The sequence below is a fragment of the Esox lucius genome, chromosome 13 (genome assembly GCF_011004845.1).
Source record: "Esox lucius isolate fEsoLuc1 chromosome 13, fEsoLuc1.pri, whole genome shotgun sequence".
In the NCBI taxonomy this organism is placed as follows: Eukaryota; Metazoa; Chordata; class Actinopteri; order Esociformes; family Esocidae; genus Esox; species Esox lucius.
This window is the reverse complement of record NC_047581.1, coordinates 24,463,796-24,491,760: the sequence shown is the minus strand read 5'-3', so window position 1 is coordinate 24,491,760 and position 27,965 is coordinate 24,463,796. Positions and strand designations below refer to the sequence as shown.

General features: G+C 41.1%; 2 protein-coding genes across 2 annotated transcripts; both read right to left on the bottom strand.

The window, feature by feature from the left end:
• Window positions 1–191: 191 nt before the first annotated feature.
• On the bottom strand, window positions 192–20,563 carry mxd1 (MAX dimerization protein 1). Its single transcript, XM_010876626.4, has 6 exons — window positions 19,653–20,563; window positions 18,812–18,911; window positions 10,784–10,813; window positions 6,522–6,636; window positions 4,046–4,205; window positions 192–3,814 (listed from the first exon to the last, which is right to left on the bottom strand). The coding sequence occupies exons 1-6, from the start codon at window positions 19,717–19,719 to the stop codon at window positions 3,615–3,617; spliced, it is 672 nt and encodes a 223-aa protein (XP_010874928.1). The 5' UTR covers window positions 19,720–20,563; the 3' UTR covers window positions 192–3,614.
• A 1,910-nt stretch (window positions 20,564–22,473) lies between these two features.
• Window positions 22,474–27,416, bottom strand: snrnp27 (small nuclear ribonucleoprotein 27 (U4/U6.U5)). Its single transcript, NM_001303839.1, is given in 6 exon segments — window positions 22,474–22,805; window positions 23,194–23,258; window positions 24,526–24,605; window positions 24,732–24,844; window positions 25,377–25,506; window positions 27,241–27,416. Coding segments are annotated over 6 exon segments (480 nt in total). The 5' UTR covers window positions 27,278–27,416; the 3' UTR covers window positions 22,474–22,750.
• Window positions 27,417–27,965: the final 549 nt, after the last annotated feature.

Sequence of the window (27,965 nt, the reverse complement as noted above, 5' to 3'; positions counted from 1 at the left end):
CTTAATGCTGCTAGGGTATAGGCATGATTGTCTTTAGTATTAGCTTTACAAGTTTCTTCACAGATAAACTAAGTTGCTAAGGATAAGTGGAACTTAGATATGACAAACCACATAACAGCAAAAACGAACATAAATACATACTTAATACCAGACTCAGAAAATTCAAACACAAGCAGATAGATACAAGGGTTTCAAATGTTTTATTCCTTTCAGTTCACTGGCAAATATAAATTTAGGCTCCACATTTAAGTGGTTTCATTTAATGTTTAAATTCCCCAATTCTAAAAAGTGAGTGCACAAAAAGTCCACCTGTTTATATTTCAACAGACATAAACCCTTCTTAAGCCTTGAAAAGGCAAAGTCTGTTCTGACGTGTGTATGACAACGTGTGTGGGCTGTGCTGTGCGTGTGTGTGTGTGTGCGTGTGCGCGCATACGAGAGCAACACACCTGAGACACTTACAATGAATAGGAATGATGTGTAATAACAACATGTCCATACTTCTATATTATATACATTCATATATAATATACTTTGCTATGGTTCTGATATTTGTCTGTTTTAAGGCTATAGCCACTTTTTACAAACATAACCCTAATATAGAAAGAAAAAAAAAAACTCCCAAGGTGAGATCCCATATATGGACTACACAGAAGCCAAATGCATTTGTTTTCTTGTTCTTTCCACACCTGCTCTTAAGGCAGATACTGAAGCACCGTGGGTGTTATAAGTGTTATCCAGGGAGGGAGCTGAAAATGTGCTGTACCCAGCCCAGGCTGCTCCCTCAGGCTCCCTCTGCACCAGGGTGGCTGGCCCACAGCTTGTGTGGGATGAGGGGAACCACCAGAGAAATGTATCTCTTTTCTGTGGGAGCCACATTCACAATCAGGGAGGAGTGGAAGACACAGAAAAGTGGCCAAGGACAGAGGATGGGGGAGTGTGTGTGGCCCCACAACAACAGACATTAATGCTTAGCTTAGTAATACATGAGGTTGGTTTTCTTTATATAGTGGAAGGCTTTTTGCAAACATTTTTTTTTTTTACTAGTAAACAAATAAAAATATCCATACAAATGCAACACGGTTTTTCCCCATTGAAAACAACCCTCCCCCAAACATCCAAACCCATACAATTTCTCTCTGAAGACAGTGACGAGACACACACACACACGACTCAAACACGCAGTATTTCAGTGCACACACACACACACACACACACACACACACCTACCTACCTACCTACCTACCTATCTACCTACCTGCCGCATAGCACCACTCTCATTTAGGGGCTGTATTCAAAAACACCCTCTTCTAGCATGGATACAGTTTTCCTTTCTTTTTGGATACGGTTTGAAAATGACAAGTGCAGCATTCCATACAAATAGACTAAACATCCCTATTCCTATTATTTTTAGATATATATTTATATATATTTTTTTGCGGGGTTTACTGACTGTCTTCATGTTCTAATGACAGTCTGCATGAGACACAGGTTTTATGTTCCTTTGGCATGGTGCTGCAACAGGGCAAGAGAGCAGATATATTAGAAACTAGTGGCCATGGACTACAATGAAACACTGCTGCAATCCTACCCAGCTTATGCCCTGGTTTACCCACCGCTTCCTCCTTTCTATACATTGTGTTAAAATATCTTGGGTGGGGGAGCCATTTTGTTTCAGGCTCTCAGGCACGAAAGGCAGAAGCCTCACTGTAGTTTCCCACCATTTCAGCAATGCCAAAGCGCCAACACACACACACCAGCTCCTCTTTTCTATTTTATAAATGTTTCTTTTGTTTTTTAAAATATTATATAGATTTTTTTCCATTCTTTTTCTGTTGTTGACATAGATGATGGCTTTTATGATATAAATCAACCACAAATAAAACTATTTCATTTATTTCTAGGAGCACCGTGCCAATTTCTGAATGGACACAAAAGCCTATAGGCACAAAAAGACGATTCTAAAAAGCTTTGACTGTGCAAACCAACTACACATTAAACCTGACAAGAATGAAATAAAACTAAAGCGATAATGAATTAAATAGATATATCTATATATTTAGATGTAATATAAATACTTTATTCAATATACATATATCTTTGTGTGAACTTTTTACATAAAGTTGACTACATTTAGCTTAAATAATAAATAGCTATAAAGGCAAGGCAGAGGAGAGTACTTGCTGTATTACAGAATATATTTTGCTCTTTTCTTTTGAGAACTGAACTAACTCAAGATGTTGACCTCTGCTACGACTGGAAGACAAAGCAAGTCAGCAGATCTGTTGCAGATATGTCGTTCCGGTCTTTAAAATGGCAAACACTCAGCCTCATAAATATGGGCAAAGCTAATTCTCTAGTAACATGCCCTATTTTTATCTCTAACATGGAATGTGCTTTAATCTCTCCACCGGTTTACCTTCAATAGTTAACTTTCGGTCAGTCTGAACGACTTTACCTCCACATATTCAAGTGAAAACCACTGGCTACTAAAGTAGGTGACCAGCAGCAACACGGACATAAAACATTTTCATAAACGTCACTGTCATCAGAGAGCAAGATAAAATATGCCTTAAAAACCCACATCATAACAATCTCATGCTGCACATTGTTCTTCACAAGTTTTTCCCCCGACCCCCCCCCCCCCTCATTAGGTGTGGACATAACACGGAAAGAAACATGACGCCTCACCCCATTATAAGCACTCCAAGCTATGCCTCCTTGAACATGGATGACACCCCATCACCGCTGTGCTTAGTGTCGTAGGACTCCCAGCGAGAGCTTTTCATGTGGACAGTGCAGGCAGACGACAAGTAACCAAAAAAATAAAGAGACTAGATTTGATACTACAACAGTTGCAGTCTTTTCAGGAGACATCTAGTTTCAAATGACCACACCACAGCTCTTCCAGAAAGACAATGCCATCCAATACCTTCCATGAGTGAAAAAGACCATGATGTGATAAGTAACCTTGTTAGTCAGGTGACACAGCCCTATTTGTCTGTACCCCCACCTATTTAGTGGCCAGTCTGATTGGACAGCGGGACGAGATGAGATTTAGAGCTCAGGAGTCTCATCATTACTGCTCAGGCTTCTGAAGCATAAAAGCAGAGGGGTGTATGGGCGGAGTGCTGCGATCACATTCTTTACCGGAAGTCTTTGTTTTCCAGATGTTGGACAGGTGAAAGGAGAAAACAGCACAGATATACATGAAAACAGTCAATAACCCTGCATCGGGGGGAGGGGGGAGGGAGGGGCAGCTGGTGGACACTGAAAGGGACGGACGGAGGACTGTCTTCCAAATCCCACTCATCTGATTGGACCAGAGGCTTTGAGTGAGCAGTGCCAGAGACTAGTCCTCCATTTTGGTTGGCTGATATGACAGATAAGATCGGACGGTGCATGTGTCTCAGTGGTGTTGCATTAGGGGGCTGAAGGGGTTGGGCGGGAGAGTTGGAATATGGAGAAAAGAGCTTGGTCAAAACAGACCAGTCCTGCTGAGAGTGAGCTCTGATTGGCAGAGACTGGCTGGTGGGCGGGAATTAACTGCACAATAGAAGGATGGGATTGCTGGGGAGGAATGGGGGGGGGGTTAGAGGTTGAGGGTGGTGCTTTTATAGGCTGCAGCCCAGCTGCTTGCCCTTCTCCTGAGTGTTTTGGTTCTGCAGGCGCAGGCTGGCGCTGGAGTAGCCCTCGTCACTACAGCTGCTACGAAGGCTGCCCCTCTCGTCAGAGTCACTCACACTGCTGGTGCTCCACTCCAGGTCCCCGAGCAGGAAGTCCGTACCCTCCACATCCACATCCAGCTCCTCCTCTGTAACACAGCCCAGACACAGGCAGACCAACACAGGTGAGCACACTGCACTGCACCATTTCAACACAGACAATCCTTACTGTGAAAACATTCTAATTACACCACGGCAGAACGCACGAGTATCATCTACTTAAACAACACGTTAGCCACTGCCACCAGTATGAAAGCTTTCCTCCAGTTCATGTGGGTCATTTGTTTCTAAGGAGAGGGCATTTGTCCATCTGAGCTTACCCTGGTCCGAGTCAGGGTTGTCTGAGGAAACCATGGAACCGGTGCTATCCATACGAGTTCGCTCCACCCCCAGCTGCTCGAGACGTCGTTGGAGGTGTCTCTGCTCCCTCTGCAGCTGGTCTAAGGTGTGCTGGGCTCTCCGCTCGCTTTCCTCCAACCTCTACAACACAGTCAGAGAGCACAGCCAATGCAGACTGGTCCTAACGATGTGTGGGTTGCAAGGATAACAGCACTGACCCTTTTTCCAGCAATCTTTTTCGGAATTGTAGAACACATTGAAAGGGATCTAAGACCATTCCTCCACACATAATCTTGACAGATCCTTGAAATCCCACTTTAATTCAAACCACAAGTGATGGAAGGGAGATGCCATGGCAAAATGTGGATTTTGTGGTAACGCAACCGTGTCTTTGACTGAATTGATGATAACGGAGGTCACCGTCTTGCTGAAAGATCCACTTGTGGACAAGTCTCATCCCCTTGCCTGAGGCAACCTGGTTTTTAGCTAAAATGTCCTGGTACTTGAGTTCATGATGCAGTTGATCTTAACAGCCCCAGGAACAATGGAACAAAACAGCTTAATAACAATTAAAGGAACCGTATGTAAGAAATCTATTTCAATTAATCATAAAATGGCCCTGATGTGTCACTAGACATTAAGAAATCATGTTCATTTCAAATACTTATATCACTGACAACTGTAAATTGTCAATTGTCAGTTAAATGTGAGAGTTGCAGCCATCAACTGATGTTGATGTTGTCATGTTGTGTTTTGGCCTGATGCGCCACCCTCCACCTATCTACCAATCACAAAGTCAGTAGTGTTTCAGGATCTGGGTTGCCAGCTCTGCTCTAACCTACCCTAACTCTAGTCGGATAAATAATGTCTAACGTTACGAAATCTAAAAGACCTCGTTATAATTCCTAAATACGTCGTGACAAAGTCCAAAATAAAACAAGAATTTGTATAGGAGATGCCTTTGAAAGATGGAGACGGCTGAAAACGGAGAAGAATTTGAAGACAGACGCCAACGTTGCCAATTTTCTCCTGGACAGGTAAGATTCATATATGTTTGATTAACTTGTACTTGATGTCAATGGACATTTCATATATTCATGACAGTTGAACAAAGTTATGCATGTTCGTGCAAAGTAACGTTACGTTAGCTCAGATGGACGTATGCTAACATTAGCAATGCATTATCAGAGCCCGTTTGGCAATTTGAAACGTAATTGAGACCGAAGCCTAACTTTACCTTGGAAAAAATTATTCCTCATTCGTTCTTCGCGTATATTGTGGACTATGCTGCAAGTTGACCTGTTATGACCATTGCAAATGTTATTTAGTTACTCTAAATCTTTTCTGATGGGACTGAAAACAACCCTGTGATAGCCATTGGTGATATTGAATTTGTCCCACTGCAGGGTGCTGCAGGGTAAGTAAAAAAATACAGCTGGCCGCTTTCACTTATAGCGTCAGCTAAATGAATAGCTGTATCTTTATCGGTTACACATAGTGACATAGGCTTGTGCTTGTACTTACGTTAACAATGTACAGTCACATACGAGCATACATCTTTACGATTATATTTGACTAATGACAATTAGTAAATTCTTGCAATACATAATTACTTCGCAAAATATCTTTTTCTGTGTACGACTCGTCGTCACTTGCCATTGGAAGCTCGTAGAAGCAGCCTACGTTTCTTTCTGAATCCTGCAGCTTGTCTGGCAACCTCGAGTCGAGGGGGAGGGGATACACACTCTACATTATTTTTAAAGTGATTGCAGTACCAGTTTTGGCCACAATCCTACATACGGTTCCTTTAAGATTAACCAATATATTTTACAGTAGATATCAGGTTCTTCACTGCATAGGCATCATTCTCTTGATAAACCCACCACTGGTCTGTGGGGCCCAAGAACTCTGTGTAAGTTTTAACTGACCTGAGAACAGAGTTACACCAAGTACCAATTCTGTTTAGCAAACTCAAGGCACTTAAATGTATAGACTCTTCTTAATAAAAGCTTTTTGTTCTGGCAAGCCCTTCCAAATAGGCTGATGGCATGGAGGATGTGTGTCACAGTTTTGGAGACCCCAAGATGCAGTCAAGATCCTGTAACACAACTAGAGTCCGGGGATTCTTTGCCCTCCCAAACTTCCTTACTGTGCGTGGGGAAAAGATGCACTTCCAGGATCTTCTGCTAGGCAGGTTTTCTAATGTTCAACTCTTTAACTTTTAAATGATTTCCCGAAATGGTGGTAAGTGGTATATTATTGGAACCCATTGCCTGATTTATGAAGGTCAACTATCACCGGTCTCTTCAGTGCTACACTAATTAATCACTAGCCAACATGCAGCTCTGTCACAGTTTTATTTTATTCTACAACAGTTAACCACATGCACCTCATGAGATGGTAAACTCCCCCCCCACCCCCCCCCCCACCCACCATTCATCCATCCACCACACTAACCTCAATGTGTTTCTTGGCCCTCATCAGCAAGCTTAGGGTGGTATGCCTGTTGGAGTCTGGTCCCAATGGAACAAGGGATTTCAATCGCTCTAAACACAGCCTTAGGTGTGCGCGTCTGAGGAGAAAGGGAGAGGAGCATTTAGTCATCAGTTCTCTCAAACACCTTTAGAAGTCACTGTTCACCTCACCGCCTTAAAAAATTTAAATAAGAAAATGGAACTATATTTGAAGAGAAATTTGCTTGAAATAAATCAGTCAGTGGAAGAAGACAAATTAATCGATATTCAAGGCATATCATCTAAAACCAAGTGGTATAATTGAATATGCTTTCAGCTTAAGAAAAATGAACCTTATTTTAGGATGGTTTGATTTTTAACCTGAAAACAAGATAAATATCCCTGTCAGATTTGCGGTATAGCTCACTTTAGCTCATCTGCAGTCACTTCACCAATGACCTCTGAAAGATCACTTTTATCCACAAAAACATATACAGGTGCTGGTCATATAATTAGAATATCATTCAAAAATGTGGGGGAGACTTTTTGATTATATTCAAATATAATGACCATTCCAAAATGGAGGAACCAGCATTAAATTAAAGCAAGGACAAAGACTCCTAAATTCTTTCCCTAAAATGTCTGAAACCCTAACTTTTAAGAAAGACCTAACAAGTCTAATTGTGATCTTTATATTTTTACATTTCCTTCTAACATTGCTTTTGCCGATAGCTGGGTTGTGTGGTTTTCCAACCTTGCCATTTTAAAGGTGACATCGCTCTGGATAAGAGTATCTTGCTAAATTACTCCATTTTGAAAGCAAACACCAACCACTTTCTGAAGAAATGTAGGTATGCTAAGATGGAGGTTTTTCTTGTTTGTCAACCATATGGAACCAAGTCACATTCAAAGTGGATAATTTTCTACAGTGCAGTTAATTTCAACAATAAGGTTATTAGCCACCAAGGAAGAGGTATAGTGATTTACATTTAGCTGTTCTATAGTTCTTCATCTTCTATGATCACCTTCTCTTTCTGTGCTTAACAGTTGAACAGGTGTTGGTGACTGACAACATGACCTCTGGTGCATAACACACCTCAGACTGGAGGCTGCCAGCACACAGCCCGGCAGGGGCACAAACTCAATATTAAAAGCTGGAGGTGTGTTTGTGTGTATGTGTGCATGACAAAGCCTGTGACAACTACAACGGAAAACGGCTAGTTGAGAACATTTTAAATGGTGTTTGTAGCTCAAGGCCGGATAATATTTACAAGTGGACAGTAGAATACTCCAGAGGGACATGACATACACCACTGCACTGCAGTGTGAAGCAAACGAGAAATAAGGAGTAGACGAGCTTGCCTGGGGTTTAGCTTCGTTTCAGGAGTCCTACAGGCTGATAGGAGACTGGAATGGCAGAACGTGACACTGGGAGTGGCAACACCATGGATAGATCATTGTCATCATCAGATCTCTGACGTGTGTCATTGGAGGGCAGGGCAGAGTCAGACATGTTCTAATAAGCAGACATATAATGGCGCAGGCTTGGCCTGGGTTATATGGTCTGACTGAATGGAAAAAGTATGGCAGGAAGGACAAAACAAAAGGCTGTTTTAAAAACATTGCCCTGGCTTTGCTCCACCTCCAGCTGCTGGGGGGGGGGGCTTTGACCCCTGACCTCAGGCTAATTTCCATGAGCCGTTGATTGCGTGTGCCTGGAGAGGTGCAGTTTGGGAGTCAGGTTGCACAGACAGCCAACTCCACCAGCCAGACTGAGACGCTATATTGAACTCACTGGAACAGAGGGCTTGGACTGAAGCTGGGATGTTGGCGTGTACAGTGCTTTCCAAATGTATTCGGACTCCTTCACTTTTTACAAATGTTATGTTGCAGCCTTTTTCAAAAAAGTAATTGTTTGCAAATAATGTATTTTCTTTTTTTTTAAACAGAAGTTTTAAGTATTCTGACCCTTCATTCAGTACCTTGTTGAAGGACCTTTGGCAGAGATTACAGCCTTCTCTTACAGCCTCTTCTTGGGTTTGACTCTGCACGCTTGGCACACCTGGATTTGGGGAGTTCCTCCCATTCTCATCAGCAGTTCCACTCAAGCTACACAGCAAATTGAATGACCTATACAACTTTATTTAATATCTAAAAAATGACAGCAGCAGCATACACCAGCACAAACAAAGCAGAAATGAATGAGCCTATTTTGACTCAATTTGGAGCATGTTGGGGGGCTGAGAGACCTCAGAATATTAAAATGTTATTTAATATCTATAAAATGATAGCAGCACAAACTGACATTTTAATGGCATAAACCAGCACAAACGGAGCACAAACGATTTAGCTTAATTTGCCGAAGTTTTGCGGTGGGTGGTAAATTAAGTGAAAGTGCAGCTTTTGGGATTGGACAATAAACTTTCTATGCTTTTGCTCAACCCCGTTTCACACTGGTTATTTTGTCATCGTGTTTCGGAAAAGATAGTACTAACCCTGCTCCGGCGCAGGTACAGTTAGCCCTGGGCTAAGGCTGCTGCTAGCCCACATCAAAATGTGCAAGCGTGAACACTTGCTTGGCACTGGGCTAAAATCTCCCTTTGCCCAGGGCTAAGGAGGCTCTAGGGGCAGTGTGAACACACATTATGATCTCTTATCTAGGGTTATCAGCGTAGCCTGGCAATAACTGCCATCTTGTGTGTCAGAATGATATGTGTGAAGGGCCAATCTGTAGATGAATTGTAAAATACTTGTCATATGTGTTCAGTGCTGGAGGGATGTATTGACAGAGACGGGAGGAGTGAAACCTCTCTCCCAGTTAGGGGAGTGTGTGGGTTTCTTGAAGCCTGCAGAGTTCAGAAGCTGCCCCTGCGCGGCTGTTCCCAGGCCTAAGCTCCAGATCCATGCATTATTCAGCACGCATGTCTGTCTGTCAGTGTCCACTGAGCCAGTAGCCTAGGGCTATCACAACGTGTGGGCCTATTGACCCACATTCAATATCAAGTGCCAATGTTTTGTATTTAAATAGACTTGCTGCAATTATCAGACATGTCTCACTGTCTTCCAAAGTAGATGCTCTCACTTTTTATATCTGCCTGTGTGCCGTATGAGAGTGCGTGTGGCAATAGCATGTCCAAAAGAATAAAAAACAGACAGCAGCAGCAGACTGGAATTGAGCTAGTGTGCAACGCAAGTTGTTAATGTGCGTTGTGTGTTTAAAAACGAGTTTGTCAAAACATGAACCACATGTACATTCTGTGAAATTGTCGTTACAATGAAAAATGTAAACAAAAGAAATCATATCGCACCTTCTGATTCACAGGGTTAGTTTCCCGCATTCTACAAAACTGAGGTGACCCATGAATTAAATATCAGTTTTTTGTTATATTAGAAAGCAGCATTTTGAAAATGCACACTTTTGACCCCTGCCCCGTCATTTCTGTGTGGAGGAACAGCCCAACAAAATGACCTCAAGCGGGTTACTGGTTGTATGCATGTTTCTGACCAAACTATCAGAAACAGACTCCATGAGGGTGGCATGAGGGCCCGACATCCTCTAGTGGGACCTGTGCACACAGCCCAGCACCATGCACCTTGACTGGTTGAACCAGAACACCACGTGGACCCGGCCTGAGAAATCAGAGGGACATGCACACTCCTAGGGAGAGGTTAGGGGTTCCTGGTGGAATTAGGAGTGGGATGATTATGTGAGCTGGCTTTGTGATCTGTTCATTTCCCTCGTCTGAATCTGTCCTCTGTCTGTGGTGTTAACCACAGCTGTGGTGAAGAGGTCACACACCATGAAGAATAATAAGACAGTCATTGACGCACAGTCAAAACAATCCTCCACCACAAAGTGGATACTCATCAAATGTGTCATGATTTATTTCTAGTGAAGGCCTACAATGAGATCACTCCAGCTAGATTTGGATCTTTTGCTGCACAGCATTAAAAATGTGTTGTGTTCCTTTGCTGTAATGCAGTTGACTGGTGAAAGTGTTGGGGTCAAGATCTACACGACCATCATACTACAGTATCAACTCAACATCATGTAAAACACCCTTACAAACAATAGCCTACACATAAGGAACATTTTGCAGAAGGGACGATGAGTAAATCCGCATTCTTCCCACAGACGTTTCCATGGATTTTACGTCGTTTTGGTTGAGTTCCAATGAGCTTTTTAACTTATTTATGTGGGATTGAGGAGAGTCATTGGAAAACAGGGTGCTCTGACAGATCTAAAACAGTGAGATTGAAACATACCTGTTTTTCTCCATCTCGTTGTGTGTGGATCTGTAAACAGACAAACAAAAGGTTTAGAAACTTTCTTTCCAAGTGATCACAAAGCAATTCACTCAAAGTACTGGAGTATTGTCCTTTAATAACAGGGGACCCCTCTACACTGTTTGCCACCACTGCAGTCAGTCAGAAAGGTATTGCAATGAAGAGGGAGTGAGCCTTGTGTTCTGTGGGAGTTTACCAACCGTCAAAAAGCACAGCGAAATGAGATTCTGTGAAATGTGAAAAAGCAGGGATTAATTCAGGAGCCCCAGGTTATTTGGTTGGCGCAAAGGCTGGTGAATTCTCAAATCAAACACGTTGTACAGTACACACACAGTCATAAGCGCGCGCACGCACACAGGCAGGCAGGCGCGCACGCACGCAGGCTGACACAAACACACACAGGCTGGGGGGTAAACTTAGCAACAGTAAATAGAAACAGTAGACAGGGGGGCCGGGCAGGGCAGGCTGTTGTAACCTAGCTACAGCTGGCTATCCCAGCAGCTTAATCATCTACCCCCGATGCCATATACCTGCAAGGACATAGTGACTGGCCACCTCTGGGCCAGGGAGAAGCTGAGCGGAGAGGGTGAAAGAAGACTGGGTGGCAAAGAGACACAGGGCAATAAAAAGCAGAAAGAAGGGGAAAGGGAGGATGTGTGAAGTTAATAGAGTTGGTGAGACAGTGAGAGTGGAGCAGATGGTCATGATTTATAGGTCTTGTGGTGCTGGTGTATTGGTTACAACCTTGACTCCTGCACTGCAGTTAGGGTTCGGCAATTTGGCCCAAAAGTTATATCTCAACTTTTTCAGAGCTTTTGTTGATGAATGATTCCTCTTTGGATTTTTCTTGTTTTTCTCTTATAGGCTAAAAAGTCATTTACCCATTTCTTTATTAAAATGAACAAATAGACAATGCCACTTTCTTTGCCAAATGTGTTTGCAAAACACAGACGCGCAAACACCACACACACAGGCTAATGTTTTCCAAAAGCGGCAGGTGCTAATACATTTTCTTTCAAATGCATTTCAATAAAAAAATCATGCCTGACCAAATCAGGGACCATTAGATGTGAAAGGCTGTTCAGGGTTGTGATGTGTATAAAGCAAGCATGTGTGCCGGAAAGAAAATATAGATTTGTATGATATACACTTGGTACATAGCACAAAAAAAAAAACATTAGAATAGTGTCCAGTGCCAGTTTAAAAACCAACAAGTGAACACAGACTCCCAGTTCTCTCGCTCCCTCTCCAGGCTCAACACAGAGCCGGGAAGTGGGTCAAGCCTTTTTAGAAAGAAGAGCCCCCGTCCACAAACAGACTCCATCTGACCCCTCCAAGCCCTAACCTCCAGTCTTAAAATACCTCACACAGCACTCCAAAGGTCGACTGCTGTGAATGCCCCTACAGCCTTGGACCCCCTCTAAGTCATCAGCCATGAACTACACTACAAACGTCTCCTTAGCCCAACTGCTCCTCAAACAACAGCAAGTGAAAAAAGCTACGGGTCTACCCCACTTTCCAACAGTACGAGTGTGAGGGTGGTCAATTGGACACATTCTGGAAGGGCTCGCAGCCACCAGTGACACGACACCTCTTCCCTCCTCAGCCAGGTCGTGTTTCTGTCCAGGCAACCTTTTCACTCGAATCAAAACAAATGTAATGTTCATTTGTCACATGCTTGGTAAACAACAGGTGTGGAGTAACAGTGAAATGCTTATTCTACATGCAGCTTGCCTAGTCTGCTGTACATGAGAACCTATTTACTACTCAACAACTAAACACACACACACACACACACACACACACACACCTCAAAGAAATTAAGGGAACACATGATCACAGTGTAACACCAAGTCAATCAAACTTCAGATATATCAATCCATCCAGTTAGGAAGCATAAGCGATAGCAAATCAGTATCACCCGTTTTGGTGCAAATGAAAGTGACAACAGGTGCACTGTAGAGGCAACAGCAAGACAACACCCAAAATGGGCATGGTTTTGCAGGTGGTGCCCACAGACAATTTTTCTCTCTTTATCCTTCCTGACTGATTCTTCTCTAGTTTTGCACTTTGCTAATGTCAAGAGCATGGAGGAGGTACCAGGAGATGAGCCGTTCCACAAGCTGGACACAAGTAGGAGATCAACAAAATGACCTCAAGCGGGTTACGGGTGTGCATGTTTCTGACCAAACTGTCAGAAACAGACTCCATGAGGGTGGCATGAGGGCCCGACATCCTTTAGTGGGACCTGTGCACACAGCCCACACCATGGAAGGTCTGCCACTGGAGCCCCTTTCTCCTCACAGATGAGAGCAGGTTCTTACTGAGCACATGACAGACTGGAGAAAGAGTCTGGAGACCAAAATCTGGCACTTCTATTCTTGAGGCTTATGAATGGTTTGCACCTTGTGGTGAACCCTCTGTATATGCTCTCATGAAGTCTTCTCTTTATGGTAGAGTTGGATAATGATATGCCTACCTCCTGGAGAGTGTTCTTCACTTGGCAGGATATTGTGAAGCAGTTTTTCTTTACCATGGAAAGGAACATAACATCATCCACCACTGTTGTCTTCTGTGGATGTTCAGGCCTTTTTGTGTTCCAGAGCTCACCAGTGCATTCTTTTTTTCTCAGAAAGAAACCGCTTTTGAGTCAATTGTCCAAATACTTTTGGTCCCTTGAAAAAGAGGGGGCTACATATTAAAGAGTTGTAATTCCTAAACCCGTCCTCCTATTTGGAAGCGAATACCCTTAAATTAAAGTTGAGACTGCACTTTAAGCCCAAATTCATTTTTGAACTATAACTGGAAAATATTTTGGTAAACAGCCAAAATGAAACTTGTCAGTGTCCAATTATTTCCTGACTAAACTGTATAAATACACATATACACACACATATATAAAAACACACCCAACCCTACTGAGTGCATGTTAAAGAATTTGCATATACACTACATGGCAAAACGTACATGGACACTCCTACTAATCATTGAGTTAAGGTGTTTCAGCCACACCCATTGCGCACAGATGCATAAAATCCAGCACATAGACAGAAAATCTCCAGCTCTGTTTCTCAAATCACATGCAGAATAGAGCAAAATGAGCTAAATACCCTTAATAACTATGTTTTACCCTGACCAATTATTTGTAATTTGATGAACAAAATGTTTTGATTATTGATTTGTTTTTTTGACATGGCAGGAAATATTTTGCCATGCTGAAGCACCATGGTAAAATGAATGCAACAGAATCCAGCCCAAAATGGGAGGTTTAAAATACAGCTATTCCCAATGGACTGCATATTTAAGCTACATTGTATTCTAGCAGCTACGTAGTACAACATATACTAGCTAATGTATTAGGTATAACCTAAAAGCTTTGCCTCCAGAAGAGTTGCATGGATTCGACAATGTGTGGGAAACGCTGCAGTGTTATTAGTGTTACTGTGCCTAGTTGTGGCCTACCCGTTAGCTTGCACATTTCATGATTGCTACTCTTCATCAACCTTTTCATCAACAAGCTGTTTTCTCCCACACAACTGATGCTGACTGGATGAATTTGGTCACACCATTCTCAGTATACTGTAGACACTGAAGAGTGTGAAAGACCCAGGAGGAAAGACGATTCTAATAAATTGGAGCTGATACTGCCTGACATCGGCAATGATACAAGTTGCTTAGGTCAGTCGTTTCGCCCTGTCCTTATTTCAAATATTTTCTATTGAATACAAAGCAAAGAAAAACGCAGGAAATTACCCAAAGATTGTGTATTTCCCATTAGTAATGTTCAATAGAAAATGAACTGAACAATATTAACTTGATGCACATCTACCTGCTTTACATAGTAACCCACAGCCAGCCTGCATGACCAACCCCGTTGAATGCAGTGCTCGGTGTACCTGGTAAACTGGCTACTGAGAATGTAGCTGTTGAACTATAGGCTTACACACAATGAAGCTTAAGAAACACAGCCAAATGTACTGTAGCTGTGTTGTTTTCGCTGGCTATTTATAGCTTAAAATCAGTCAGTGTTTCCCCTGGGTTCTCCTTCTAAGGCGGGGAGCTAAGGACATCCTGAGCAAATGGTAATCTAAAACCCAAAGAATCCGTAAAAAACCAATATGACGAGATATATTCCACATCTTCCTTTCCATTATTTTCTAATGTGGAACTTTGAACATGTCAGGCCTTTTTCTATGTAGGGACTGGGAGATAGAGGTGGGGGAGGACAGAGAGAAGGGGGGAATCCATCCCTAATGAAGAAACGGAATCTCCCCTGACTGCCAAGAGTGAAAGACTGAGCGAGAGAGAATGAAAGAGTGAGTGAGAAAGCCCATGAGAGAGTGAAGGAGAAGGGGGAAGGGACACCAGTACCACTGACACACACTGTCTCCCTTCCCCCACTGTACACACACACACACCATACAGAAACAACACCATGAGGAGCCAGTGGACTGAGCTGAGCTGCTCCAGTGAAGATATACTGGTCAGCAGACCTAAAGGGCAATCCCTTACATGTCACCATTTTTAAACAAATAAAAGCCTCCAAGACTCTTCATCAATGATATGTCTTAAGAGTAATTTCCATGCTTTTTTCAGTAGGCCACTTCAGTCAAGTTAGCTGTAAAAATATAAGAGAACAGGGGGTCAACGTTATGTGAACACCAATCAACTACATGGTTCAGGGTACCACCTACTGAATTACTTGTGTTGCTCCATCACAATTAAAACCCTGCGTAGCCTAACATCCAGTAGAGCAGGCCTCCACACTAGCTCACATGAGGGATGTATTATGGTGAAAGAATAAAAACATCAAGCTTAGGAAAATTGAGATTAAATCAAATGCAAATAGCCTTACAAAACAAATATTCAATCATTAGCATCAAAGAGTGGGTGTGACAAAGGCCAGGGCATTTCTGGCTAGCACACAAGATGTAAAGTATTGCTTATGCTACTGACATCCTCCAATCTGGTACATTATCCACACACTTTGTATACATGAATGGTGTAAAAACTGAAACACGTACAACATAACATACAATTCAGATGTTATGCTGCCTATTATTTAATTGTGTATGTATTTAGTCTGAATTGAACCAAGACAATAGAAGAAAAATACATTTGGTCATTCTTGAATTACGGTCCTTTTGGTACCATGTAGCCAACAGCTGTCCTAGGGGACACAATACTAACAATTCTAATTAGGTGGGTGCTTGTATTTGTTCCATTTCACACGTCAGGGTTCAACATTAACGATGGCATGATTGCCCGGGGCCAGTAACACCTAGCGTCGGGCCAGTACACAAAGACCGTCATATGGGCCAGTGCACAATTTCCCCATTTAAATTCATAGTATCGTATTAAAATGTTTCCATGGGTCAAAAACTATAATGGCAAGAGACACATGCACTGCCATGTCGTGCATTCCCAACGAAAGTCGATAAGAGAACGAAGAGCTACCAAAACATCTGCCTGCTCCGAATTAATTAGGTGGCGTGTAGACAAACTGAAAAACCCATTACGACCCCATACCATGTTGTCAAGCCGGAAAAACCATTCAGGGTTTGGTCAGAATTTGCTGCGCCCTGGGACATTTTCATGGACGATTAATATGGACTCAGTCCTTGAATATGGACAGAGAAATCATACAGACTTGGCTTGTCGACATCAAGTGTCATGTTAACTACGCCTGCCTACACGCTTGCTAGCAGTGACACACAAGCCGGAGAACCAACTAGTGGGACTGCCCCACCTGTTGAACTGAATGTGTATTACGCCATAATTACATAACCACGAATATATTAACTCCATTTTATTATCAAGTTTTTATGTCACATGAAATGCAAGTCTCTTTATGAAAAGTACACACACACACAGTAATATTTTGATAACTATTTAAATAAAAGTAATCTTGTACATTGCATCATATTTATGTAAACAGCAATTGCTTGTATCAGCTCATGTCACACATGACATCCAAAACTGCAGAATAAATAAATATTCTGACCATTTGATATTTACATAAAATACTTCTGTACAATTCCCATTGCATTGTGTTTTAGTTTTTATTCAGTTCATGCCAGTACAAATCAGTCTGGGCCAACAGATTTCACGCCAACATTAGTAAAAATTCAGTGTTGGATCCACCTGTCATGTGTAGTGTATTACTTGCAAGTATGCATTGGAAATTAGGATTTTTGCTTATCCCACTATGGGATTCAATCCAGCAACCTTTCGGTTACTGACTCAACGCTACCTAAAGGCTACTCGCTGCAGCATGTAGCCTAGTTTTGCGGTTGCTATGGCAACCAGAGGTCACTTATTACCCACGTAGATTTGTTGAGGCCTAAGTAGAGAACTGTACATTTGTAAATGTTTTATAGTTTAACTGATTTTAAAATGTGTATATAGAAAACTGTTTATAGTATATATGGCAAACATTGAATATATCGGATATAACCGGAGGTGTCATTGAAAAACAAAAAAAGTATTACACTTAACTATGACAAGGTCTTACGCTGCTATACTATTGTGCCGGGTGATTGGGTCAGTTCCCCTTCCCCACTAAGTTCTCCTTCTCCACTATAAACCGTTGTTGTTTTGATGAATGCATTTTCTGAATTTTCCCAGTCTCCTCCCGTTTTATACTTTAGGAGGACATGAGGTCCTGGTCCACACCTGCGGAGTACCTGGTTTGGGGGGCCCGTTTCTGTCCCTCTCCTTGTCCATCTGGTCATACGTCTGACCTAATCTAAATTTAAATAGACTCTGGATTTAGCCCACATGCATTTATTTATTATTCCAATTGTACTCTTAATATCTCACCCGGCACAGCCAGAAGAGGACTGGTCACCCGGCAGAGCCTGGGTCCTCTCTAGGTTTCTTCCTAAATTTCAGCCTTCTTAGGGAGTTTTTCCTAGCCACTGAAATTCAACACTACTGTTGTCTGCTCCTTGGGCTTTAAGGCTGGGTGTAAAAGCACTTCGTGACAACTGCTGTTGTAAAAAGGGCTTTATAAATACATTTGATTGACTGATTGATCGAACATTTTGATTGATTGACTATTTGATTAATAACCACTTGTGGACACTACTTGAAGAAAAAATACATTTACATTAAATGTTGATTAAAAGTGGGAGGGAAAATCTGTCAGAATATTTCAAAATCCACAATAATATGGTAACAACCAAGATATAAAGGCTTCAAGCAAAAGTCAATTAAATCTATGGCACAAGCCCGACATAGTGGTCTCTCTTGCTACATTGTATTTGAAATGTATTAAACAGCTCTGTTTCAAAGGGTTAAGCCATCACATAAGCAGAAGCCCTGTGGCACTCATAGCAGTGTGATCATAATAATTATTGTCATTAAACACAAAAATATTACTTGATATTATGAAATGTATTTGAAAAACATTATATTTTATAAAACAAATGCCATGCCACCATAATTCAAGGACATGTTTACTAAACCTAGGCCAACCTAGAACTGAGACTGCGAATGTGTTTTCTCTGTCAGCCCAAGGTAATCATCAAAGCAGCCCAACAGGCCAAATCAAATATCGGAATAACATCAGGTTCATATTACAGACTGAGGATTATGTATAAATAGCCCCATCCTTTCCCCATTTATCTTTAATATACCCAGTTATCTATAGCTAGTGCCCACCCAGACATGCACTCTGACACTGATATTTAGTCTAGGTCTAGGTAGGACTACCGTAGGAGGAGGCTTTCAGCCAGACAACTCGGCAGGCAGGTTGATGTTGTCCTCCTGTCCTTCCAAGAAAACAGCTATCGGTTAGAATAAAGTGCCTGACAGCTGAAGTCTGGCCTTGAACACCTTGATTGACTTCAATCTGCTAGAATTCTCCACTACTTTATGTTGGTACTGACTTAATTCTGCCCAATTCTGACAAATGTTTCTTCCGTATGGCATACTGCATGGGAAAACAGGTATGAACAGGTATTCTTGGTTGGGACTACTCTTCCCAAGGTGAAGTGACTGTACCTGCTACTGGAGTTCTTCTTGCTTTTGTTTTTCCGTTTAAAGCTGTCCTTCTCTTTGCTGCTGGTGAACGGTAACATTGAGGCATAGCCATGTTCTGCTTCTGCAAATAAATGACAAGCATGTAAGCAAACTGCATCACTGCTATCCACCACACAAAACAATGCATTGAATGCAGCCACCCACATTCTGATAAAAAGATCAGGACCAGAAGCAAATACTCTATTCTGACTAGGTTAGAAGAGTCATATGGTTACATGTAGTTAAATACCTTTTAATTATAAACACACTAAATAACAAATCTGGAAGAATTATTCTCCTTCAGCCAATGATGTCATCTGAACTGGAGTAAACCCTGCCAGCTGCCTGGCCAAACCACAACAGCGAGAACGGAAGGGGGAAACTGCTTGGACAGACAGACCATCAATATCAAATCCAGTAAACCAAGAATTTGTCTCTTACCGTGTGAACGAGACCCACACAACGCATTTTAAAATCAAACATCATTAGCTCATTTCTGCATGTCAATACATTTGCTACTTCTGTTTGTACAGAAAATACCCCTACTGGTTTAGTCGATTGTAGATATTTTCTGCTTGTGTATTTGTTGTAGCTTGTGAGCGTTTTGCTGGCAGCTGGTCCCAGTTTTCACCGTCCAACGCAATTATAAATTAATGTTTTTAATATCTGGTCTGCATCATTAATCAACGAATCATTTATAATCAACCTGATATAAATGTATTTTGACAGGTGCATAATTCACAAGAGCAATGCAATTAAGGATAGGTCGCAAATCATTTAACTATTAACAAAATAAGCAATGCAAAATGTTATACTACTGTACCTCTTTCTCTGCGATCAAGGTATTCTGCTGCTTCGATCAACATCTGCACCATTTCGATAGCCGCCATTTTCAACAATTACTCCGATAAAATGACAATCCGGACCAAAATGTAGATGTAAAACTGATTCTGTAGCACCTTTTACTGTAGCACGTTGGCTAAAAATTGGTTACTTCGATGTTGGTTTTCGGAAATGATGAAAATTAGCAAGAGATGTGGAAGTTATCAATCGCAAGGTACAAGTCAGTTATCGGTGTGAAAGCAAATTAACTGCTCTTATTAGCTTGATTTACTGGCCAAAATGTTTTGTCCAATTTGCTTGACTGATTCTGGCTTGCGGTTACAAACACTGTATCTTTTGGCAAGCTAAATTTCTAGCTATTAAACGTCTGTGGAAGTGACCCACAAATAAATTGAACACAGAATGAATGTTGAACCACACCGAAAGCCTTGTTGTTTAAAAAGTAAAAATGACAACCCGTAAGGTAGCTAGGTTAGCTAGCTAACGATAGAAGGCTTTCAAAAACAAATGACGTTAACTACACAGGGAAAAAAAACAGCTGAGCTGCTTGCAGAAGATAATGTAGCAAGAAAGGTAACGATATGGTTACAATATTTTAATAAATGAACGTCGATCAGATTTAACGTTACCTATCAAAATGAAATACGCGTGTGATGTATAATATTTAAATAAAATGTGAGTTCAAAATTTCGAACCAGCCAACGTTTAACAGCTTTATCGAAATCCAATATTGTAGCTAACAATTTATGCTGGTCAATCACGCGTGAGCTGTCTCGAGCTGCAAAGGCTGACACTTAAATGCTTATAAAAATGGTTCAAACGAGCGGCTTGCTAAACTGCTACCTTGCAAATCTGACCGACAGTAGTTATGTTGGTAGCTAGCTAAAGGTAAGCTACAGTATTTTTGCCAGAATGCATTTGTGAACTGTGATGCTATTGGATAAACTATATACAATTCTTATTGGACGTAGCAAATATCGCTTCATCCAACAGGGCTGTCACGTATCCCGAGTCAAATGCAACTGGTCAACATGTTTCGCCATTTTAGCTCAATCAAAACCAACTACGCCAGGCTTGTAATATTCTAGGAGCCACAATGGAGTCTCAATTTTCTGCTTTTGGTACCAATGAGCATATCTGCGTGCCACTATTGGTTGATCTAACCAAGACTGGTAGCGATTTGTCAACAACTTGCACGAGCTACCGTGGCAACACCCCTGTTTTTGTGAAAGACCACGCCTCGTGGACATGCTGCTTTCGCTGTGTACATAGGTGATTGGTTTCTTAGACTTGTTTGCCTTATTTCGAGGTCGGTGGTTGGCCGAATTCACATGCTGCGTTACTACTGGCCAGTCTCGTCTAATGACAGGGACCTATATTTTTCTGATGAGGTAATGCGGAAGCAGGTCTTAACTGCAGAAGCCATGAAGCAACCCTAACCCATGAAGTATTATCTATTCATTTAAAGTTGTTTTTGTAAAACTTTTTGTAAAAAGCAATCTAGAAGAATCTAGAGTATTTACTGTAAATAAATTAAAGAAAGGAGTCGCCTTATGTTAAAGTAAGCCACTTCTCTGTTTGGGTTCTGCTTTTGCCTGTGACATTATGCCATGCCATGGCAATCTTGGGTCAACTTCATTTAATGCCCCCAATCTTTAGCTAGATACTGCACAGTACTACCAAATATTTATACCATCTGTTCCTGTATTCCATGCCATGAGCCAAATTGCATGTGTCTAACTCCATGTCATGTCCCAAATACAACATGGAACAGTACAGCAAAGTGAATGTTAGCTAAGTGAGGAGACTGACACCCAGACTAGGTTATGCTTTTTTTTACTCAAATGTCTTTCCAATGTACAGGCTCTATGTGTAGAATGTAATCATGTGGAAGCTAGGGTGCTTAACAGTTCAAACTGAAATCTTTGGCTATACTAACTTTTGGTAGACATTCAAGTCAGGTTGCGGCCATATATTTGACATAAAAATTAGGTATGTTGTACCAAAAATGTCATATGCAGATCAGACTATCAAAGCTAATGATGAATTTTATGAATTTTACAATATCCACATATGTATCCAAGTAACATTTGGTACATTGGTTTGTACCAAATGTTACTGTTAAATCCAAATCTGTCTCATGGACCAATCAAGTCCATTATAGATTTAGATATTTTTTGGTAACAAAAGGTAAGTTTGCATGTGGCATCTATACCTATTGGATTATGTTTTCATAGTTTATTCATGATGTTTTGGAAAGTGAGCTAAGGAATACAGAAGAAGCTAATTATGGGGAAATGTCTTTGCCTCAATTGTGTGTACACTGCTGAAACCCTACTATGATTTGTCTTTCCAGTTCTATTATCTGCCAAATTTGAATTTGTTGCAAGCTTGAAATGCTGTGATGAAGCTTTAAAGATCTGCGGTACAAATATGAAATCATAGTTCCTAATTAATGATATTGCTCATGTTGTGACAGTGACTTAATCATTTGAGCTTGAGGAGGCTACGGCCACTCACACCTCTGAGATTTTTAATTTTGACAACAGAAGCTGGTCCAGATTTGACTTCCATATTGAAAGTCAGCATTTTAGAAGGCTCTTTCATGTGCCCAAAATAAAATGTTTGTTGCAGAGCCATGGTGTAATGGCAAAAAACCTTGGCATAAAATGCAGGTTCAATCCCATAATCCTCCCTATTGTTTTTCAAGCTCGCTTCTGGGGTTCATGCTCAATTCACCCAGTTGAAAAGCACCCTTTATTATGCTTGCTTAAATACATCAATCAAAAACACAAAAAGGTCTCATTAACTAAATGTTTTAATCTGAATCAAAAACACATTAACTAGCACTGGGAAAAGCTTTCCAACATTGCTCTCTTTCTTAAAAGAAGCATACAGAAAAAATGCTTATATTCAATCACAATGGTGTTTGCAAAACTTGTGCAGCACAAGAGTCAATAAATGAACAAAACAAAAAGATACAAAAATACAGTTCTAACACAAAAACACGCAGTGTCAGCGACAATAGTCTATAAGAAGATATTTTAGGGACAAGAAGTCGGTTCTTTTTATCCTACTTCAAGCAATGAAGTCCAAAGGTCTGTTAAATCCACCTTTTCTGTTCATGTACTGTCTGAAAAGGGAAGAAAGAAAACATTTACATCAATGCTACCCTTGCAACACATTACATCATTGGCCACCAACAGGAAAGCTGACCTGTCTGCATATGAAACACCTGCAGAGGTGACTGGCTGCAATGACAACGAGCACTGTTTAGACTGCTCAATATCCTCCAGGACTTTGTGCCTTGCAGTTGCCACTGTTGACTTATAAACTAGCCTAACTAGCTGGCACACACTAAAGATCTGCCAGATAACAGGTTGTTTTTTCTATCACATTCAGGCCACAACTGAGGACTAGGTATTGGTAGTCCTATCCATTTCTACAGTTCAGAATAGCTCATTTGAATGTTATTTTATGTAGTAACATAACTCTTACTTTATTATGACAAATCAACCAACCTGTATTTCCTCTTCTGGGACACATTGATTGCATGTGCATTGACTGCTCCCTCAGTCTTCTTCCCCTATTGGCAAAGCACAAAACCACATTAACACAAGTCCAAGTATTATCCAAGAACAAATAAATAGAAAAATTACTTACATATTTATATACACATATACACACACATACCCCCCTTTGGCAAACATTAAAACAGAATAACAACAAATTTACAATTTGTCAAAGTTCATTAATCGCTTGAAGTAATTGTTGAGCTGTCTTGCGACGCATGCAACTCTCACACTCAGGGAAAACGGGAGAGCTACTGCAAGTGTAGCGTTATCTGGTAATATTGCTCTCCCATCACTAATGCGATTCTTATAGAACTTTGTCTCATAGAACCTTTCTGTCAGTGCACAAACTGTCTACACTTGTGAGGCCGTTGTGACACTAGAACAAATGTTAGACTGAATCCACAAAGGAATACATTTTTTCCAAGCAGTCACAATTAAAGATGTATCAAAAAAACAAAAAACATTTGTCAAACACTGCCACGCACGAATAGAAATACCTGAAGGGCACTAGTTTGTAGATAATCACACCCATTCTGGATGATCTGTCTTATAACAAACTGTTAAGTAAAAGTAGCTCTTTATAATCACTATTACACATGATTTTTGTTAAACAAGAACACCAATATGATTTCTCCTGTTCAAACTGCTCCATCTTGTGGCGAGTAACCTGCGAACAGGATCATTTCATTGAAACGGCACACTGAATAAACAGACAATTTAATACAGATGCTGCCAAATATACAGACGTCCGCAAAAGCAGGCTTTGTTTTTAGGAGCCAACTCATCCAAATATTCAGTGTTTGATGGGTGCCCTCCTCCAACTGTCGTTTTTCAACTGTCTGATCGTTAAGGTTTGGCAATGGGACAACATCACAACGTCAAAAACAATGTTGTCCAGCTGTACAATACACATCCTTTGAAGTAGACCCAGTGTAGTATCGCTCAGCATCCAAAAAGACACTGTTGAAGGACGCAGTGCTTCCAGCAGGACGTAGGTCTATAACCCTCTCTTCACAGACCCCCAGACATTTCACAATTTTGTTGTGGCTCTGGATAGGAACACCTGATTCACCAATTAAAGACTTGACGATTAGCTGACAAGTCTAATAAGGTGTGCTAATTTTGGAATACATCAAATACCTGAATGGTTCGGAGTCCCTGAGGACAGGGTCAAAAGCCTCTGCACTAGGACAACAACCACAAGAACACAAAAAGCACTCTTGAATGGTTAGAAATAAACCAAGTTTTAGGTATGAAATTAGTCAATAGAATCTGCACCTTTGTCGTGTCGAAGTTGCCAAATCCCATAATCTTCATCATCTCTATCTCCTCTTCCGTCTTGCCCTGCATGTCTTCCTCTGTAAACAAAACACAGACATGAATCAGTCAAATGTTTCAGTCTCCACGCTACTGCCCAACACAGACCACGCTACTGCCCAACACAGACCATAGTGGGCAGGTTCAGACAAACACAGAAAAATCACCTGAGATCTGATGCTCCTTCACTGGCTTGTCCTTGGCGTCTTTTCGCTCATCGTCACGCCGGTCCTTCTGTCTCAAAGGGGAGCTGGATGAAGACCGGTGCCGACGAGGAGACCTGAAGAAAAGAGACAGAGATAGCTGGAGGACGGGTTATCTAGGTAAATGTCCCTTCTTTACCCCTGAATTGCAGACTCATTACTTTATTACAGACCGGTTTAAGAATAAAAAGCTGGAAACTGGACACTCTCCCTCCAGTCCATAGTCACACTAATCCAATGCTTTTAGGTGAGCAAGTGGAAATGTTGGTGAGAAAGGCGAGGAAGCAGAACACAAAATTGGGGATACTTTTGCATTAACAAAACTGACGATAGTCACACATCACCCATAAACACACAGGATATCCCAGGCTTTACACCAGAGATATGAAATCCAACACTACTGTTGTTTGCTCCTTGGGGTTTAAGGCCGGGTGTTTTTGTAAAAGCACTTTGTGACAACTGCTATTGTAAAAAGGGCTTTATAAATACATTTGATTGATAGATATTTATTTTCAGTGGGGGAGTAGCCAAGCCTGTGACCATTTTGGTGCAAGAATCCACTTCCGCTCCCGGTCAGTTAAGGTGACTCGCTGAGGTCTTTTATCTCACCTAGAGCGTCGTCTGTGGGCCGGAGAGCGTGAGCGGCTTCGACGCCTTTCCCTGTCTCGAGAACGGGAGCGTTTCCTTTCCCTGCGCCGGAGTTCACGGTCCCTGGAACCCGAGCGTGAGCGTCGCCTCTCTTCAGACAACAAGAAACAAAGAAGAAAAACGATCGACTCAACATCACAGGACGGTTGGGAACGGTTGCAAAGCTGACTCAACAAACAAGACTGGGGTTTAAGGTTTAACAAATGAATGGAACAAATCAATATTCTGGTTTGGGATATGGTTGGTATGGACTTGCACAGCACACATGAGGATTTTGTGCCTGATGAGCATTCATGTATGGACTAATCTCATTCCCACAGATTAAGTATAGACAGGCTGTGTGGTGTTTAATCAATAAGGCACAAGGGGGTGTGGTATATGGACAATATGCCACAGCTTACAATTGTTCTTGGGCATATCTCGGATTCCCTGGACAGTGTTTAGCCATGGTATACATCTTGTCTTTATAGCATGTTCAAAAGTTTGATAGGGTGTACTTTCATACCAAAGAAACCTCCACCAGAACTCAAGTGTGTTTGAACAGAGACACAAAGGCATTAAGTTGGTCTGTTGCAGATCAAGACGATACCTGAGGATTTCAGCTGCCACTGTGCTGACACCTCCCTCTCCCCCGTGTTGTCCCTGTCCTTGTCCATTTGGTCATGCTTCCGACCTGGACTAAGTTTAAATAGACTCGAGGCTCAGCCCACATGCATTTATTAATTATTACAATTGTAATCTTAATATGTTCACCTGGCACAGCCAGAGGAGGACTGGTCACCCCTCTGAGCTGGGGTCCTCTCTAGGTCTCTTCCTAAACTTTGGCATTCTTAGGGGGGTTTTCCTAGCCACTGAAATTCAACACTACTGTTGTTTGCGCCTCAGGGTTTAAGTCCAGGTGTTTTGTAAAAGCACTTTGTGACAACTGCTGAGGTAAAAAGGGTTTTATAAATAAATGTGATTGATTGGTCTAACTACAATACATTTTTCTATTCTTCTTAAAAACATTCAGACAAAGTTATATTTCACAAAGTATATTTAAAAAATATGTAGTACGGCGGCTGTTCTTAACTAAGAGTAGTTCTCTTAAGCCACTACAAAAAGTATCCAGACAGAAAACGACCTAAGTACAAGTAATAAAAGTAATTTACACGTGGCAAAATGTAACAGCAGACAAAATGAAAAATGTATTAATATTGATTTCACATCCATAATATTCAAGCAGACTCGATTGTTATTATTCCGATTGGCTATTCTGTTCTATGACTTACCCGAATAAATGTAATTGAAATATATCATGGACATTTAGATAACGTTCAGATAATGAATACTGTATACTGACAAAATTGGGATATGCAACAATACAACATCTGGGGAATAAATGTAACTGTCCTGAAGTCAAGATAATGATAATTCCAACACCATAAAAAAATTATCAACATCAACCGACCCTTCGCGTTAATACCCCACGTTAGCATCGAGTGATGATGAGCTAAACAAAAAAAAGATCAACAGTAACTATCTGGTTAAAATCTACACTACAGTAAATGGAACCTTCCAGTGCATGGAAGAAACTCGGAGAAACGGCAAGCTAGCTAAGCATGTAGCTAACGTTACAGAAACAAAACATTAACCCAATTATTAGTTCATCTAAAAATTTTTGATCTACTGGTCTACAAATTTAAAAAAAAATGTAATCATCTATCGTCAACATGTTAGGTACATTAGAACCCGACATTTCAACATGTTTCTAAGTTTGTAAATGTATAAATGTGCAGTATCTTTTGCAAAACGGTATCCTTAGTTAATCGTTACCGATACAAACCTCGTTTGGGTGGGGATCGGCTTCTACTTCTGCCCATTTTAGGGCCTTCTTATCTATTTCTTCTAACAATAGGCTAAGCAAAGTGAAAATCACACAAATTAAAAAATATATTGCAACTCAATTTTAGTAGCTAACTCGCATTCATGTATCAAACACGACGTGAAAAACGGAAGCCCTCAAAAGATATCGAAAGCTTGACCGAACCACCGCCCTCTAGCGCTGGGAGTGGAGTGGAATACGAAAGATCAGCTTGGACAAGAGTTTTGAAATCGCAGTACTTCCGGGAATGTTTGAGAAGCATACTTGACATACCAGTTACACTAGTTGATGAGAGAAGTGAACAGTTCCTCCTTAGTTATCAGTTTTCTCGAAATCTAAATGCAAAATGAAACTGTCATTACTACCACTACGTGAAAGTAACAAACTGACACGTATTCATTTTTATCAAATGACACGACCGTTCTACCAGAGATAGATATATTCCAGCATATTCTGCCAAAGGGCTTCCACTCAGTATTAACTCATAGGGGGAGACTTATCCAAATATATGTTAGTTTGTATATTTAATATATGATTTCATCTCACAATAATGACAATAAAACTAGATTTGAACTTCATAAGTAAAGTTACCGTGGCTGGCTTTAACGATTTTAAAAGTAAGAGAGGCTAATATCCATGTTTGTGTAAAAGTAGCCAAAACCAGTTTCTATGGTTACTCCAGTCGC

Bases quoted from the DNA above. Each gene is read 5' to 3' on its own strand.
- mxd1 (XM_010876626.4), bottom strand. From the start codon at position 19,719: ATGGCGGCTATCGAAATGGTGCAGATGTTGATCGAAGCAGCAGAATAC. The intron at 18,912-19,652 runs GTACAGTAGTAT...ATTTATTTGCAG, and splicing joins CCTTGATCGCAGAGAAAGAG to AAGCAGAACATGGCTATGCC. The intron at 4,206-6,521 runs GTTAGTGTGGTG...ACTGTGTTGTAG, and splicing joins GGGCCAAGAAACACATTGAG to AGGTTGGAGGAAAGCGAGCG.